This window comes from Bufo bufo, chromosome 3, assembly GCF_905171765.1.
Source record: "Bufo bufo chromosome 3, aBufBuf1.1, whole genome shotgun sequence".
Lineage (NCBI taxonomy): Eukaryota > Metazoa > Chordata > Amphibia > Anura > Bufonidae > Bufo > Bufo bufo.
Window position 1 is genome coordinate 29,886,377 of NC_053391.1, and position 18,642 is coordinate 29,905,018.

At 44.7% G+C, this 18,642-nt stretch overlaps 1 protein-coding gene across 1 annotated transcript in view; it reads left to right on the forward strand.

Annotated features, from left to right (window-relative positions):
- The first annotated feature begins 783 nt into the window (after positions 1 to 783).
- The window catches only part of LOC120993190 (cell surface glycoprotein CD200 receptor 1-B-like), a 38,057-nt gene continuing 20,198 nt past the window's right edge, over positions 784 to 18,642 (forward strand). Inside the window, exons 1-2 of the mRNA XM_040421749.1 lie at positions 784 to 954; positions 14,167 to 14,460. Of these exons, the coding sequence (XP_040277683.1) occupies positions 882 to 954; positions 14,167 to 14,460 (367 nt within the window). The 5' untranslated portion in view covers positions 784 to 881. The remainder of the gene's footprint in view (positions 955 to 14,166; positions 14,461 to 18,642) is intronic.

Consider the following 18,642-nt stretch of genomic DNA (forward strand, 5'->3'; position numbering starts at 1 on the left):
ATATCCGATCGGTGGAAGTCCAACACTAGGGATGAAACATCCGAAGTAGATTCGCATAGAACTTCGTTCCAATACTGTACAGAGCAGAAGCGCCATACAGTATTAGAAAGTATTTGCTCCGATGAGCCGTAGTTATTGCTTCATGAAGTCTCGCGAGACTTCAGGTAATAACTTCATAAATTAATTTGTAATGTAAAAAAAAACATTTCCCGAACTCGGGTTCGGGTCCTAGGTACCACTTGGGAGTATCTTTATTGAGTTCCTATGTCCATTGGGTTTATTGAAATATATACCATGGAAATGATTTTACAAAACTCTTTAAATCCCTCAGCCTACAAAGTTTTTTTTTTTTTTTGAGTTTATAACCATGGAGACAAATACCGAATGTCCGCGTAGGTGCTGAATACACAAAACAATATAAAATTTTTAAACAAGGCTATTTATTAATTTACAGCAAAAAAATGTGTGAATATACTCAGATATACAATAGCTAAAAATAAAATAGAAAATGAACAATTATTTAACCAGCAACAGTTGATATCGGATGTAATGTATGGCAGAGAAATCACGTATCTACAGGTATGACTCAGCACAACCTGCGCTCTATTAAATGTTGGTGTTCTTCAGTGCCTTTTCGTGTCATTTTATTTCAGTGTAATGAGTGAACTCAACTTTGCTTCCTTTGACTCATCCGACACAGGAAATGTTGCAAAATGCATATTCTGGGTCTACATTAAGGATTCTCTCCAGCGTGACAAAGCCTTATCTCATGGAACAGAAAAATTGAGAAGTTATTTTTATACTGAGGGATGAAAAATATACCAAGTGTTTGCTCAGCACTGCGCCCTTTGTAGTCCTGCAAGAAGACGCGAATATCAAATATGAAGTTTTACCAGAAAACTTGCTTTACTTTTCAGCTGTTTTTGTTTGTTTGTGCGACCAAAGTCAAATCAGGTAAGTACACCGCCACCAGGAGCGCCTCGGAGGTAGCAAGGTGGGGTTTAGGGGGAAATGGGAGAAATTGTTGTAAACACTGTTGAGAAATGTGTAGTGATATTTCTACTTGACTAGTATTAACCCTACTACTAATACTACTACTACTACTACTACTACACAATTACTACTAGAACTAGTACTAATACTCTACAACTAGTACAATTACAACTAGTACTAAGGCTACTACTAATACAACTAGTACTAATATAACTAGAACTAGTAATAATATTGCTACTAAAACTAGTACTACTACTATTATATCTAGTACTACTACTATTAATACTACAATTACTACTAGTACTAATACAATTGCAACTAATTCTACTACAACTACTACTAGCACTACTACAACTACTACTAGCACTACTACAACTAGTATTAATACTACTACAACTAGTACTAACACTACTACAACTACTAGTACTAATATTACTACAACTAATACTAATACTATTACAACAACTACTACTAGTACTAATACTATTGCAACTACTACTAGTGCTAATACTACTACAACTACTGCTAATACAACAACTAGTACTTATACTAATGCTACTACTAACACAATTATGACTAGTACTAATACCACTGCTGATACAACTACAACTAGTACTAATACTACGAATACAACTACTGTACCACTAGTACTAATACTACTCCTAAAGCAACAACTACTACTAATACTAATTATATTGCTACCACTAGTAATAATACTACTACAACTACTACTAATACTAATAATACAATTGCTACTACTAATACAACTACCACAACTAGTACTAATACTACTAATTAGTGTTGAGAGAATCAATGTTAACAAAGTGGAATTCAATCAGAATTTCAGGAAGAATTGGATTTGCCACAAATCTGAATTTCTTGGCACATTTTTCCTGAAATAGTTGTAAAAATCAAACAGAAAACAACATACTCACCTCATCCATTTGATCACGGAGAAGCCGTTGCAGCCATCTTGATTGAAGAGAACGCGCCAATTCGTGCTCACGCTGATGTGTAAAGTCCTCAGTCCACCTCCTTCTCTCCCTCCTCCATTAGGTCCATTACCACCTTCACATCCGGTAAATCATCCACGGATATACCCAACCTCATGCACTCAGCAGCATCATTTAATTTAAAAAATGAATGCCATTTCAATTTACGAGAAAACAGACGCAAATCCTTTACCGAAGTAAATGCATTAAGCCCTGCCATGTGGACCGACAAACTTCAGAACCTGATCAATGAGTTCATTCCATCTCCTTCCATAGGTATACATAGGGTATACGGGCACAGAAAGTATGTCCCAGAAAAATCTAATCCCCTTCCTTAGAAATGCCCCAACCTGGAAAGCATTAAAATTGACAATTTAGAGTGGGTTTGAGTAATCATTGCCCCTTTTATGGTCCATTTCCAGGGCATGTTCCCGCAAAATCCAAACCAACAAGTACTGTATGCTATACGGTTAATTCATTTCATAGTATATCTTTATAGGGATATTATATTGGTTTTTCTGATATAGAGCTCCATGGGGAGAGGTGATATATCATGATGGGACTTTTTAAAGTCACTTTTGATTTGCCTTTGATTTGACGAAGGTTTGACAAACTTATCAAATGTTGCACGATATTTGTTAAATTTTGCGCATCTTTAAACTGTCTACAACTGCAAGTTCAATATTCCTATGCTATCTCCTACGGGAGTGATTTTGTGATATTTTTTTTTTAAGTCTCAATAATAATTCTGGCATGAAATTAACCGTTAGGATACCGGAGGTTTTTTAGTTTTTGCGTTTTTATTTTTCTTCCCTATCTTCCTTGAGCCATAACTTTTTTATTTTTTCATTCACATAGCTGTACGAGGGTTTGTTTTTTTGTGGGACAAGTTGTACTTTTGAATGCCACCATTTAGTATGGCATACAATGTAGTGAGAAGCGGGGGAAAAAATTCTAAATGGGATAGAATTGGAAAAAAAACACATTTCCTCCACCGTTTTGTTCCCACAGCGTTTTGTTTTTGTAAAATGCCCTTCATTACAAGGGCAGGAAGAGCCCAGGCATGCCTCCTGCCACAATGTGTCCACCCACCCCTCCTACATCAGATTTAAGCCATAACTCTGCCCCCTTTTTCATGCTCCCAGCATGAGGGCGCGCCTGGGCTCCTTTCTGCAAGAGTGACGCCCCTCTGGGCACCTTACTGGCTCATTTCTATACCAAATAAACTGGATTTTCAGAGGATAAAAAACATCTATTGCTGGAAAAAAGGCACATCTGGGAATAAGGTACTAAGTGCTATTAGGCCACGGCTTTACTTCAATAACAATTGTCCTGGTGACAGATTTTCTTTAATCACCAATGTGACGTTTCAGCCCTCTTACCAGGACTTTTCTCACACAGTATTTTTACAATGCTTGAGAAAAGTCCTGGTAAGAGGACTGAAACGTTGCATTGAACAACTTTTGGGAGCAGCGTGGAATTTTCTTTTCTAGATAGATAGATAGATATATGAGATAGATAGATATTAGATAGATTACATTATATTTAGACAACTGTGTTCCTGGCAGCAAATAGCTCCTGTACATTCTCTGCAGGATGTCTCCCCTCCTGTTAGTCCGGAGTCTGGACTGTCCAGCTGCACCTGGAGGAGAGAGGGGCCGGCAGCACATATGTCAGGTCATTAGAGGGTGACATTCTGAACTCACCAGTAAACCTCCGGTGCAGAGGAGGCCATTACCTTGACAGTGCAGGGCCTCCGGTGAGAGAGAGGAAGGGGGAGGGGCCAAGTCTGCCTGACTGCAGTGGAGCCGGTGCTATGGATGCAGCACCCAGCTCCATAAGTATCCTGCGGGCTACAGTGGGTGGGAGACCAGGGACCAGCGCTCCTTGCTCTGCTGTCTGTGCTCTTCTCAGGTGCGGCCACCAGCTCTCTTCCACATCTGTCTGGGCAGCTGAGCATGGGGCCCCATTAAGGGAAGGGGGCTGTAAAGGGGGAATATTAATCGCCAATATTTATGCAAATATCAAGAATTAATATTCATAAATGGGAGGAGTCAACTATTGATAACTCCGCCCATTTATGCCTTTATATAACAATAACATACTTTCGCTATGCTTTACACTAATCACTATGCTAGCTGCATGCGCCTTACTAACTAACTATCGCCAATAACTACACGTTACACAGATAGTTACAAGTAACACAGTATTTATTACTTACAATACACTACGCACGCAATACACTAACAATACAGCACTAAATATACAATCCTAAACTACACTACACATTCCCATATTCCACCCATACACTAACTAGACAATTCACACATACAAGTAATATTCACAACCCACCCATCTAGTCCTATACTATCCCTATTGGTACGCCGAGGGTTAACGGTGGCCTTACAGGGGTGTAAGCCGACCACAAACACAAAGGGTTAACAATGGGGATAAAATCAGAACTGTACAGCAATGCAGGGGCTAAATACCCTGCAAGTGTACAGTGAGGGGGGGTGTGTGGCAGGGTTTAAGCAGGGGTTACCACCAGGGGTTAATCAGGGTAGGGAAAGGGTATATCAGGGGTTTCAGGGGCAAGGGTAGCCAGGGTGCACAGTAGGCAGGGACCAGGGTCAATCAGGGGTTACCAGCACACAAGGACCAGGGTAACTACCAGGGGTAATGCCTGGCAGGGAAAGTGGTAATAGTTGGTGGGATAAGGGTTGAATCAGGGCCCAAGGTGCACATCAGGGACACAAATATAGGGGTTACAGGACCAGGGGTGATATGTGAGGGGTAGGTAGGGGCTACACAGGTATACTTAGGCCTTTCAGCGTTCCCGGTGGTCATCATGGAGCTGCTCTCTCCCATGCATCTCTGATTCTAGTCTGGTTGCAAGAGAGGGCACCTCTGTCCGGTTTGGGTTATTATAGCCCCAAAACAGCCCCCTCCTCCTTCCTCAGGCATGTGACATCATAGTGTGGAAACAGGTTTTTGATGTCTCTGGTTAGAAGGTCCCCTCACAAACGGTGCCAAAGAGTCTGATTGCTTTGGGCCTGAACAAAAGGGGACTAGATGCTAATCAGCTATTATCCTACAGGCTATCAGCACAAGTTTTTCTCTAAACAACTCTGTTGATAACAGTTGGAATTGCATGCTGACATAAGTGTATATACATAGACACGTGTGCAAATACATACACACATATCTATATATACACACACCCTCGCATATATCTGGGGCATCACATACAGGGGACATGCATATGTCCCCACTTGCCATACAGGGCCAATATGTACACGGTCATACAGGAAATATATACTAACTATAAGGGGACACATATAAGGGGGCACATATATACTAATATAAGGGGGATTATAAGGGGGCACAGCTTCCAGGGACGACATATTTCCCACAGGGGCCACCATGAGCCCCTGGGGATCACCATGGGCAGACGTGCGCAGATGCTGGGCACATCTGCGCACATCACCCCATGATGCGGTGGTTAATGTATGCATATCTATACCATACATGCCCGCACGTGTTTGCAGGCATGCATGGATATATATGCATACGTCTCAACCCTTCCTCAACAATCCCCCTGTTGTCGGACTATATAATACGACAATATAATGGGGGAACGGGTTGAGATATATTTGCCCCCCTTCAACCCCATCTTTGGTGGAAGTTCAGGAAGAACTGTAGTGCACACTGATCTTTAGGTACTTAGACATCCCTAATCCAGCTTCCTCCGACCTGCCCTTCACCGTAACCTACTCCTCCGTCCACAGGATACACCGTCTTCTTTACACCTCCACAGTCTCTTTAACAGTCTTTTAGTGTCGGCCACCCCCACTTTGGAGTGACCACACCCCCACAGTCTCTCGGTAATTCTGCCGATCTTCAGGTATCTTTGTCCCCCCCAATTCTGGAGCGGGTTCACCCTCACAGTCTTTAACTGGCCTTTCTTTAACAGTCTCTTGGTGTCGGCCACCCCCACTTTGGAGTGACCACACCCCCACAGTCTCTCGGTAATTCTGCCGATCTTCAGGTATCTTCGTCCCCCCCAATTCTGGAGCGGGTTCACCCTCACAGTCTTTAACTGGCCTTTCTTTAACAGTCTCTTGGTGTCGGCCACCCCCACTTTGGAGTGGCCACACCCCCACAGTCTCTCGGTAGTTCTGCCGATCTTCAGGTATGGCCCGCCTCCAAGGCATCTGGAGCGGGTTCACCCTCACAACCTCAGTCACAACTTTCTTCTATCCAACGTCTGTTTCCATCTTGATGGGTGCTGTTCTCCCGTGGACAGATTAATAGGTCTTTACAAGGCAGGTCAAACTCTTAAGCGGTGATGTCATAGTACCTAAATTCTACTGCGGAGAACACCTCCACCACACTACACCTCCAGCCCTTCCCTTAAGAACCTCACCGTTCCAGGGTTCAAGGTGGCAAATGAATGATGCCTGTCCCTATCGTGACCTAACCTTATCCCCATTCACACAAAATACAGGTCACATCCCTCCCAACACCACCAAAATCATTATATGTATGTGTACCCATAGAGACTCATGCAACCTGGCATATCTCTACACCTCCAAAGACACAGGTAGGTCGCAGACCCCTGTGTCAATGGGAAACGACTATAGGATGCAAATGTGTACAGCCAAATATAGGCTGTCACACATTTGTACCTAGAGTGTCCATGGGTACACAATCAACCGACAAACAAAATCAATAAATACAATGTGCTATGGGGTTTCAGGGTAGTACAAGTTATACGTCCTGAACCCTCATAGGAAACAAAGTGTGTCCATACAATATTTGGCTACAGGAACAATGTTTGAGTTATGTCCTGAGCCTCCTCCTTTTGTTAGTTCGGTAAAGTTCTGTCAGGTTCTGGTGTATTCGGTCAATAAGTCCCTTGACCCTCCGATGACCAGAACCAGAAGAAGTTTCACTGGGTGAAACAAGTGAATAAGTTCTTCCACCCGAACGTCTCCCAAGTGTTCCTCCAGAGCCTTAAATAATGCTCCCGCTGGATTGTGGCAGTCTTTCATTTCTAGAACACCTCTAGGCAGAGGTCGCTTAGTTGCCAAAATCCAGTGAGATCCTCTGGAGCTTCACGACAGTGTCAGGGGGAATAGCTGGCCTCTTCTGTGGCATCTCCTGGGTTTTTCTTCCGCTCCATATAAAATCACACCTATGGCAGAAGAAAACACCAGGTGCTCCCGGGGGAATTTCTCCCCTAACAGTGCAATTAAATGTGAAAATTTCCAGCACCAATACCTTTGACCCATGGGAAGAGAAAGGTATTGGGCTGCCCTTTGTCTCACAGGGCTCCTCATCATCCCAACACTGGTGTCTGAACACCCTACCTTCAGAGGATTGCATCCTCTGCTACACATCCCTCTGCACCAACAGATAAGGATGGCCACCCTACTAGGTTAGGATAACTGGAGTTCTGTGGACAAAGCATCATCTTGTTATTGATGGCACCGCATCCCTGTCCACTCATGTGTACCCAGGCTGATTTCCCCCTGTGATCCCATCCTGTGGAGGCCCGCAGAACCAATGGCATAGGCATGCCCTGGCTCCCCAGGACCCCACAAGACAAGAACACAGTCCACACTCTGCTGCCAAACATTCTGCGTCCAATCCCTATCAGAGCTGTGCTGCCTGCTCGGACTAGAATTAAGTGCGCAGCACAACATTACACCGATGTTGTCTGTCCGCCCCAGTCCCCAGCGCAACACAGCCCTACCGAAAACCTTCAGCAAAACAGTGTTATCTGTATCGATCTGAGACCCTGGCTGCCCAGAATATTATCACATTATCCTTTGTGTGCTGCATGGAGAAGGTCCTTATGCCTTCTCCCGACCAGCAGGATTTCCCGTGTGATATTATCTGCTCGCGAACCTATACGTTCTCGATCCACAGTATAACACTGTTCCACTCCAAGGGGACACAGAATGAAACAAAGACAGCAGACGGTACTTACAACTACATAAATCAGCATGGTAGAACACATCCGTAGACCAGGACTACCACCAACATCAAGAAAAACTTACCAACAGATAACAAAAACACACAACATGGACATACACAGGGAACAAACTGTGTAACAAATAGTACAGGGGTGTCAAATGTTGCCTAGCCTAGCTTGGCCACTCTGACCCCTCAGCAGCTGGTGATGCTGCCAAGAGGTAACCCCGTTATGGCCAGGCTGACTAGACCCCACTGCACAATTTGTTACCTGGCTGATACTGTTGGACACATTGCAATTACTTGCACAAGGGCAATTCCTTGCAATGTGTCCTTTGTTCCCACACCTGAAACACGTGACTTGGTTTCCTGTCCTGTGTGTTTTGCAGTGTCTCGCTATGTGACCTAGGCCACCACATGCAAAACATCTGATGTTTGCTCTGCATGGCCCAGGTCCATCTACACTGCAGCCGTGCTCCCTTCTCCTGAATTGTTACATCCTCAGGGACGCACTCTTCACGACAGTTCTTTTTCCCAAAGTCAGGGAAAAATCTCTGTTAGTCTGGACCGGCTTGACCTGATGATTAGACCGGTCACAGACTACTCTCCCCCCTTGTGGCCCTGCACAGGGCAACATTTTGGGAGATTCCGACCCTGGCTTTACGGAAAAAGAAAGGGCCGGCACCAACTTGGTGATAACCTGTTGCATGCCAGACATTAGCTGGGACCTTACAGCAACCTCAGCCTTCAATTTGGCTACCGTCACGTTAGTAGAGGCAGTCCGCTCCTTGAAGGCCTTGACCTCAGTATAAGACTGAGTCAACTTAGCCTCAATTTCCTCCTTCTGCCTCTGCAGCTCTACTAACTGTGACTCTATCCTAGCCACCTGCGCATCTCGGTCAACAGTAGACTGCACATTCTCTGCCAGCTGTGCCTGCAATGCCGAAACCTGGTCCGAATTACTGGTACAGCACTGGCAGTGAATGGCCGGAGGAATTGTCTCCGTTGACTGAGACACCAGCGCCACTTCCTTTGGCTTACAGATGCTAGCCTCTAGTGTGTGAATTCTTCTATAGTTATCAACACAACAATTGCAGTGGAAGTTTGCTTTGTCCGCAACCTCCCCTGCCTTTCTTGTGCTGGCAAGTGTCTCTGTGTGTTCCGCCCTCCAAATGGTATCCTCATAGGAAAGAACCAATTTGGCTAGCATTTGGTGGTCTTGTTAAAGACACTCCTACTAATATAAACCCGGTCATGAGCGTACACCTGGTCCAATAAAGCGGACCACAGCAGCTCAGCGGATTTGTATGTAGTAGGAACAATGGGATTAAAAGTGCTGTTTTTGGCTAAGTGTTGGAGTGTGGGGAAGTCCATACTCACTGTTTGATGAGCGTCCATTTTCTCCTTGGGGCCGTACCTCTTCGTCCTTGCAGCTGCTTGGAAGAAGTCCATTTTCCCGGATCGCTTCTTCCCCAGCCGGACTTGTACGCCGCTCCCACGAAGATGGATCTCCTTCAGTGATGTGTGCTCTTCTACCTTGCAATCACTTGAGCGATGCTTGTTGGTGCTGTACTTTTCCGTGTCTTCTTCTCTTACCCCAGCGACGGTGACCGTGTAAAGCAAATACAAAAATATTAATTCACAGAACAATTATAGATTCTCTGCAAAAGATTTTGTTTTATTTCTGGTACTCTAAGGGAAGTATCGCTTCTCCTGTCCGAATTATCGGGTCCTAGACGCTCAGACACTCCGCTGACCGCGTCTCTCCTGCCCGCTAATTCACAGTACTAGCGACCCTCAGCCTTAAGACCAAAAATAAGCACAAAATCCACGCAGTGGGCCTGGCTCGCCAATGTAAAGGGGGAATATTAATCACCAATATTTATGCAAATATCAATAATTAATATTTGTAAATGGGAGGAGCCAACTATTGATAACTCCGCCCATTTATGCCTTTATATAACAATAACATACTTTCGCTATGCTTTACACTAATCACTATGCTAGCTGCATGCGCCTTACTAACTAACTATCGCCAATAACTACACGTTACACAGATAGTTACAAGTAACACAGTATTTATTACTTACAATACACTACGCACGCAATACACTAACAATACAGAACTAAATATACAATCCTAAACTACACTACACATTCCCATATTCCACCCATACACTAACTAGACAATTCACACATACAAGTAATATTCACAACCCACCCATCTAGTCCTATACTATCCCTATGGGGTACGCCGAGGGTTAACGATGGCCTTACAGGGGTGTAAGCCGACCACAAACACAAAGGGTTAACAATGGGGATAATATCAGAACTGTACAGCAATGCAGGGGCTAAATACCCTGCAAGTGTACAGTGAGGGGGGGTGTGTGGCAGGGTTTAAGCAGGGGTTACCACCAGGGGTTAATCAGGGTAGGGAAAGGGTATATCAGGGGTTTCAGGGGCAAGGGTAGCCAGGGTGCACAGTAGGCAGGGACCAGGGTCCATCAGGGGTTACCAGCACACAAGGACCAGGGTAACTACCAGGGGTAATGCCTGGCAGGGAAAGGGGTAATAGTTGGTGGGATAAGGGTTGAATCAGGGCCCAAGGTGCACATCAGGGACACAAATATAGGGGTTACAGGACCAGGGGTGTGGGTTAACCAGGGGAGAGATATAGCTTCGGGGGTCAAGGGATATACTTAATCCTTCCAGCGTTAGTAGGCCTTTTCCAGGCGGTCATCATGGAGCTGCACTCTCCCATGTGTCTCTGATTCTAGTCTGGTTGGAAGAGAGGGCACCTCTGTCCGGTTTGGGTTATTATAGCCCCAAAACAGCCCCCTCCTCCTTCCTCAGGCATGTGACATCATAGTGTGGAAACAGGTCTTTGATGTCTCTGGTTAGAAGGTCCCCTCACAAACGGTGCCAAAGAGTCTGATTGCTTTGGGCCTGAACAAAAGGGGACTAGATGCTAATCAGCTATTATCCTACAGGCTATCAGCACAAGTTTTTCTCTAAACAACTCTGTTGATAACAGTTGGAATTGCATGCTGACATAAGTGTGTATACATAGACACGTGTGCAAATACATACACACATATCTATATATACACACACCCTCGCATATATCTGGGGCATCACATACAGGGGACATGCATATGTCCCCACTTGCCATACAGGGCCAATATGTACACGGTCATACAGGAAATATATACTAACTATAAGGGGACACATATAAGGGGGCACATATATACTAATATAAGGGGGATTATAAGGGGGCACAGCTTCCAGGGACAACATATTTCCCACAGGGGCCACCATGAGCCCCTGGGGATCACCATGGGCAGACGTGCGCAGATGCTGGGCACATCTGCGCACATCACCCAATGATGCAGTGGTTAATGTATGCATATATATACCATACATGCCCGCACGTGTTTACAGGCATGCATGGATATATATGCATACGTCTCAACCCTTCCTCAACAGGGGCCCTGGGCAATCAGCCTGTTTGTTCCCCCCAATGCCGGCCCTGACTGTCTGCCTTCCTTGGCTTGGGATGTGACATACAATCCCATTTGCATTACAGAATAGATCACTGTGAGCCATTCTTCTAAGACAATCTGTATGTGCTGAGGTTCGCCGCTGTTTTCCTCTTGCTGTCATTCCAGTTCGCAGTTGATCTCCTAGCCACTGAGACACAGAATGTTGAGCAGACATCTCGGCCTAGGCGCTTACCTATCCACCAGTCCCTCAGTTCAGGATTTTGACCCATTGCACAATCATCTCACTTGACTTGATTTTTGAGGTTTCTTGTGGCTAAAAAACTTTCAATCTTCCCTTTATTGCTCTCCAACATGCCACAGATTGGAGCTAGGTGCTTAAAAATTTGACCATTTGCACATCTTAGCGACTCCTGCTACTTTTATAACCTTTCGGCTTTTCCTTCTTGTTTCATTTTTAATGTTGAGGAGTGTATATGGATAGGGTGAATCTTTACAAAAGTTATTTACAGAGGTATGTAACGGAAACAAAATCATGACATACATTTTAGAAGCAGATGCTGACTAAGCCTCAGCTAAAATATCTGCGGTTGAAAAAAATAAAAATAAAGATTTAAGGCTTACAGTAAAGTTCCCCATTTCTGAACAAACAATCAACTGATTGTTTCAGATTTTAGTCCATGTTGGCCTTAACAGTTGTTCAAACTGACCATATAGTACATGTTCAATGAAATCAGGTGGTGGATGAAAGATCTTTCTAGGAATGTTCTTTTAAAGGGCATCTGTCAGCAGTTTTGTACCTATGACACTGGCTGACCTGTTACATGTGTGTTTGGCAGCTGGAGACATCTGTGTTGGTCCCATGTTCATATGTGACAGCATTGCTGAGAAAAATAATGTTTTAATATATGCAAATGAGCCTCTAGGAGCAACGGAGGCGTTGCCATTACACTTAGAGGCTCTGCTCTCTCTGCAAATGCCACGCCCCCTGCACTGCAGGACCATACATGAGAGTACCAGTGAACCAGCTAGTGTAAATGAGATCACAACTGTCCCTGAGTTCTCCTAAAGTCTTGCGCTGCGCCAATGCACGTAAATATCTGACGCAGAGGTTCTTGTACTGCGAGCCTCTTTCTTCTACTGCACCTGTGCTGGATACTAAGGCCTCATGCACACGACCGTATTTTCTTTCCGTGTCCGTTCCGGGGGTTTTTGCAGCCCGCATGCGGAACCATTCACTTCAATGGGTCCGCAACAAAAAATGTAAATTACTCACTGTGCGTTCCATTTCCGTATGTCCGCAAGTCCGTTCCGCTTCTAACATGTCTTATTCTTGTCTGTTTTGCAGACAAGGACAGGCATTGTTACAATGGATCAGCATAAAAAATGGATGCAATACAGACGTCAAATGGATGTCATCCCTTTTTTTGCGGAACGGTCGTGTGCATGAGCCCTAAAACTCATGGTGCAGCACATGACTTTAGGAGAACTCAGGGCCAGGCGTGATCATGTTTGAATTCACTGGCCCTGTCAACCAAAGTGGAGATGGCGTGGCAGTTACAGAGAGAGCTGAGCCTCTAGGTGTAATGGCAACACCCCCGTTGCCCTTAGAGGCTCATTTGCATAAATTAAAACTTCATTTTTCTCAGTAATGCAGACACATATAAACATGGGACCAACACAGATGTCTTCAGTTGCCAAGTGCACATGCAACAGGTCAGCCGGTGTCATAGGTACAAAACGTTTGAAAGATTCTGTCCAGCCATTAGATTGTTTGGTGTTAAATTTTACCTAATGACCAATCATTCTGGTTCAAATTGGCAATTTTTATCAACTTTTGACTAATATGTATAGCCTTTTTAGTGCTATGATAAGTGACAACCTCACAGCCTCCAGGAGGCTTTAAACAGGTCTCATCCATTCCATATTTATGTGATATTTTACAATTAGGCTACCACATGAAGAGCTGCCTCTATCTGTTCTGTCTTCTTACACCTTCACACAGCGTGCAGTCTGACATTCAGCATAAACCATTCCTGTCTTCTAAATAAGAGGACTGTTCTTTGTAGTCTAACTTGTTATTGGTCAACAGGTTGTACCCTCTGTGCAGTGCGCGTGAGTGAGAGATTGTACATGTGATTGATTGGTAAAACTACAAGAATACAAATAGCATGTATAAGTATTAAGCATAAGATAGCATGTACTATAACATTCCCAATGACAGTGAAAGCACATGGTAAAATGGCTGCCTATACATAGCATTGCATGGCTAGCTAACAGTAATAACTCCCTGAGTAACAATTACAACTAGCTGAACAGCTCTGCATAACATGATGTCCCTGAAACAGAGGTAGATCTCTCACCACATATGCTTTTACAAGGATGATGGAGTTTGAGAAGGAGACATGCACAGGACAGCTCTGATGATGTGTCCTGGAGACTGGAGACTTCTCTTTCTCAGGATGCCTTGCAGTAATCCACAATGAATTGCATTGCCCACAATGCAGTAGTCTTTGTAACAAGAAAACAAAGTGTAATACAATTTAACACAGCTAGATGGTGGTATAACCACACTGAACACTCCTGAGATACCCTGACTTAGGCAGAGGTAAAATAAAATGATTTTCTAACCCGGCTGGGCAGAACACTATATCTCTATTATGTCCATTTCAACCTATATCTTATCCTTTTTTTTTTTTCAGATGTCTCGACTGTTCATCTGGGAGAAGTTGTTGTCCTCCACTGTGTCCACTCAATTGAGAACTTCAGTATTGTCTCCTGGACTATGGATTTTCATAATAAGTCTTCCTGTTATTTGTCCACTATGGGAAATGCTACTGAGGAGAGCTGCAACGGCCGAATGCATCTGGATATAGATAACAACAAAACATCTCTCAGGATACACAGTGGCGCAGTCTTCGATGATGGAAATTATACATGTCGTATTGTCAATAGGACAGGAACATTCCTCTACACTGTTGCGTTACAGGTACTAGGTAAGAGAACACTTCCAAAATGTATGCTTTTAGAACCCCCCCCCCAATACTTGACCACATACCTCTTACATCCAGGGACATCTCCTGTCATGTAGACCTTCTCTTTCCTCTTCTCCTCCGTTAGACCGCCATGAGAAATTCTTTCAGCCGCATCTCATCTCTGCAGAGTTTGTAACACAGACACGTTAGATTTCTCAATTTTTCCATCAACCTCTCCATCCTGGTGTCCCCACAGTGTCATCCTGCTGCCACCCCCAATACCTGTGCCCGTTGTGCCCCCCAATGCCCCAGGTACTATACTGCAGAAAAAATAGTGACCCTAATAGACATAATTGGAGTCCTTTATCAAACTGGTGTAAAGTACAACTGGATTTCCAAAAGAGCTGTCAAAAATGAAAGGTGGAATCAGATTATTTGCTATGGGCAACTAAGCCAGTTCTACTTCACACCAGTTTGATAAATGACCCCAAATGTTTCTATAGTGTCCACAGCAGCTATAACGTCCCCTAGAATGCCCCCAGTAATAATAATAACACCCTATATTGTGCTCCAGGTAATAACCCCTCTATAGTGTCCCAAGAAATATTAGACTGGTCACTACAGTGCCTCCCCAATAGCAAGGCCCCCATGCTGCCCCCACACAGTAGTGTCCCCCACACAGTAATTTCCCCCACACTGCCCCCACACAGTAGTGTCCCCCACACAGTAATTTCCCCCACACAGTAGTCCCCCCCACACAGTAATTTCCCCCACACTGCCCCCCACACAGTAGTGTCCCCCACGCTGTCCCCACACAGTAGTGTCCCCCATGCTGCCCCTCCCACACAGTAGTGTCCCCCATGCTGCCCCTCCCACACAGTAGTGTCCCCCACGCTGCCCCCACACAGAAGTGTCCCCCACATTGCCATCCCTCCCATAATAAATTGCCCCCCCCCCCACTGTGCCACACAGTATCCCACCATATTCCCCCCATGTCCTCCTGTGTGCACCCCCCTCATGTCCCCCAAAGTTGCCACATTATAATATAAAATAAAAGTTTGCCCCCACACGTCCTCTGTGCACCCCGGCCCCCTTATGTCCCCCCAGTTGGCACATAAAAGAAAAAAAAAAAAAAGAAGGAAACCCTAAAAGCTAAATACTTACCTGCGCTTGCTTGCAGAGTCCCGGCACTGTGCTGCTGAGTTCCGGCACAGGCGTGCACGATGATGTCATCATGCGCACCTGTGCCGGGATTTCGCTACCGCATAGGCTTCAGGCCTACTAGGCATGAAGCCTATGGCGGTGATCGGCGGCGGGGCAGGGAACTATGCACTCCGCTCCCTGCCCTGCCGCAGAAGAACATGCTGTAAACAAAGTTTTGTGCCTCTAGGGTCACCAGACCTATTGCAGCTACTGAAGTAAGGTTTGGTAGAGAAAGGGACAGACTGGCCTACAGAGAACGAGCGAGAGGCCTGAAAAGTGTCATCTTTGAAGTTTGATGAAAAGAGCCATAGTAGCCAGTTAGTATATGTTGTGGAGGGTTTGGAGCACCATGAGGCGCCGAGAGCAGTGGAACCAAATTGCGTACATTTGGGTGAATAGCCACCATTCTGAAAAATACCTTTAAGTCTCACTGAATAAAACAGTAACATTTTTTGTTTGCAGTCCCTGTGGGTTATCCCTTCTTTTGTTTACCAGTCCTGGACTCAGGATTGGCAGCAGCACAATAGTCACATTACTTGCCACTACCAGCCCTTGTAGTGCCCTGGAGCAAGAATACTTTGGACAATGGAGATTTGAAGATATTTGCCCTTATTGATACAATGTAAGGCCTTCAACTCACTACTTTATTGATTTATGCTGTTGTGTGCACTTATACTGTTCCTCAGGGCTCAGTACTAGGTCCTCTACTCTTATCCCTCTATACAGCCCCCATTGGACAGACTATCAGTAGATTTGGCTTTTGATACCATCTCTATGCTGACGACACCCAACTGTACACTTCATCCCCTGACATCACCCCTGCTTTACTCCAGTAATTGTCTGGCAGCTGTCTCTAACATCATGTCCTCTCTGTATCTAAAACTGAACCTCTCAAAAACTGAACTTCTTGTCTTTCTCCCATCTACCAACTCACCTAAACTTGATATTTCAATTTCGGTCTGCAGCACTATCATAACTCCTGTGCAACATGCCCGCTGTCTTGGGGCCACATTTGACTCTGATCTTTCCTTTGTTCCCCATGTTCAATCACTTACACGCTCTTGTTGTCTGCACCTCAAGAATATCGTCAGAATCCGCCCTTTTCTTACAGTGGAAACGGCAAAAACTCTTGTTGTTGCCTTGATTCATTCTCGTCTTGACTTCTGCAACGCATTACTAATCTATCTCCCTCTCACTAAACTATCCCCCCTTCAGTCTGTTCTAAATGCTGCAGCCAGGCTCATCTATCCATCCAACCGCTACACTGATGCTACTAGTCTGTGCCAGTCACTTCACTGGTTGCCCATCCACCACAGAATACAGTTCAAACTTCTCACCCTCATCCACAAAGCTCTGCACAGTGCTGCACCTCCATACATCTCCTCCCCCATGTCCATCTACCACCCTACTCGTGCTCTCCACAGTGCTGCACCTCCATACATCTCCTCCCTCACTCCATCTACCACCCTACTCGTGCTCTCCACAGTGCTGCACCTCCATACATCTCCTCCCTCATCTCCATCTACCACCCTACTCGTGCTCTCCGTTCTGTTAGCGACCTAAGATTAATAACCTCCATAATTCGTAACTTTCACTCCCGTCTTCAAGACTTTTCTCGAGCTGCACCTACTCTCTGGAATACTCTGCCCCGGAATATTAGGTCAATCCACAACTTCTCCACCTTCAAACGTGCCTTAAAAACACATCTTTTCAGGCAGGCTTATCAAGCTACCTAAAATTAGAGATGGCCTTGCAGTTTACCTGGCGGTCTTTCGCGGCGAACTTTGCGCGTTCGCGATTCGCCAAACATGCGAACATATGGAGATATTCGCGCCCGCCATATTCTTTTACATTGTGAAGAACTTTGACCCATGACACATCCATCAGGTGGTACAGGACAGCCAATTGAGACGTTTCAGCACATGGACATACCACCTGCCTTATAAATAAACCTGATCTGGCCGCCATTTTACATTCAGTCTTTTGCCAGTGTAGGGAGAGGTTGCTGTGTGGAGCAGGGACAGGCTGTTAGGGACACCAAACGCTAGGGACACAAAAGTCCTTTTAAGGACCGGTATAGGTGTGCTATCGATAGGTGTGATACACAGAGGGGTGTAATATACTTATAATATACTTTCTAACATAGAAAGTATATTATAGTGCATTTGTATTGCGCAGCAGTTGTGTGCGGTTCTGCTGCGTTACCGCAGCTATAAAAACGCTATTGGAACAACTAATTTCTACTGGTTTGATTTAACAGTTGCCCCCCCAAAAAAAATTATTGAAGCAGTACCAATAATATACTTTCTCTATAGTGCATTTAGGTAGTACGCCATTTGTCTGCGGTTTTGCTGCGTTACTTCAGCTACACAGAGTAACAAACACTATTGGAACAAATAATTTTTACTGGTCCGAAAGGACGTTCAGCGCAGCAGGGGAATCGTGACCGATAAGCGCACTCGCCTAGCTCGCGACAGTGTGGACTACCTCACATTTCTAAAAATAAATGAGGCATGGATTTCGGAGGAATTCAACACATGTGACGAGTAGACAATGTTTGATTGAATTGCCTCATGACAGCCCACAAATATCCGCCACCACCCAGAACAAATCATGGTCCCTGTCTTAGGTAAATACAGCGGCATAAAAGGCCTTTTATGTCCGTTGAATGACTAATTTTTGTGGCCTGTACTGGCCGACAGTTACATATTTATCCTATGACCGCCTAATGTACCTCCAGCCACAGAATCCTACAAAGTCGTGAGCTGTCAGGTGAATGCCTATTGGCTAATTTCTGTGGCCTTTTGTAAGCTCTTGCGAGCAGGGCCTTGACTCTTAGTGTTTCAGTTGCATATTAGCCAGTCACTTTTGTTTTGTACATGAACCCTATGAATTTGTAAAGCGCTGCAGAATATTGTGACGCTATATAAATAAATGTTATTATTATTATTAACCCCTTCAACCCCGGGCCTTTTTTCACCTTCCTTTTTTGAAAATCTG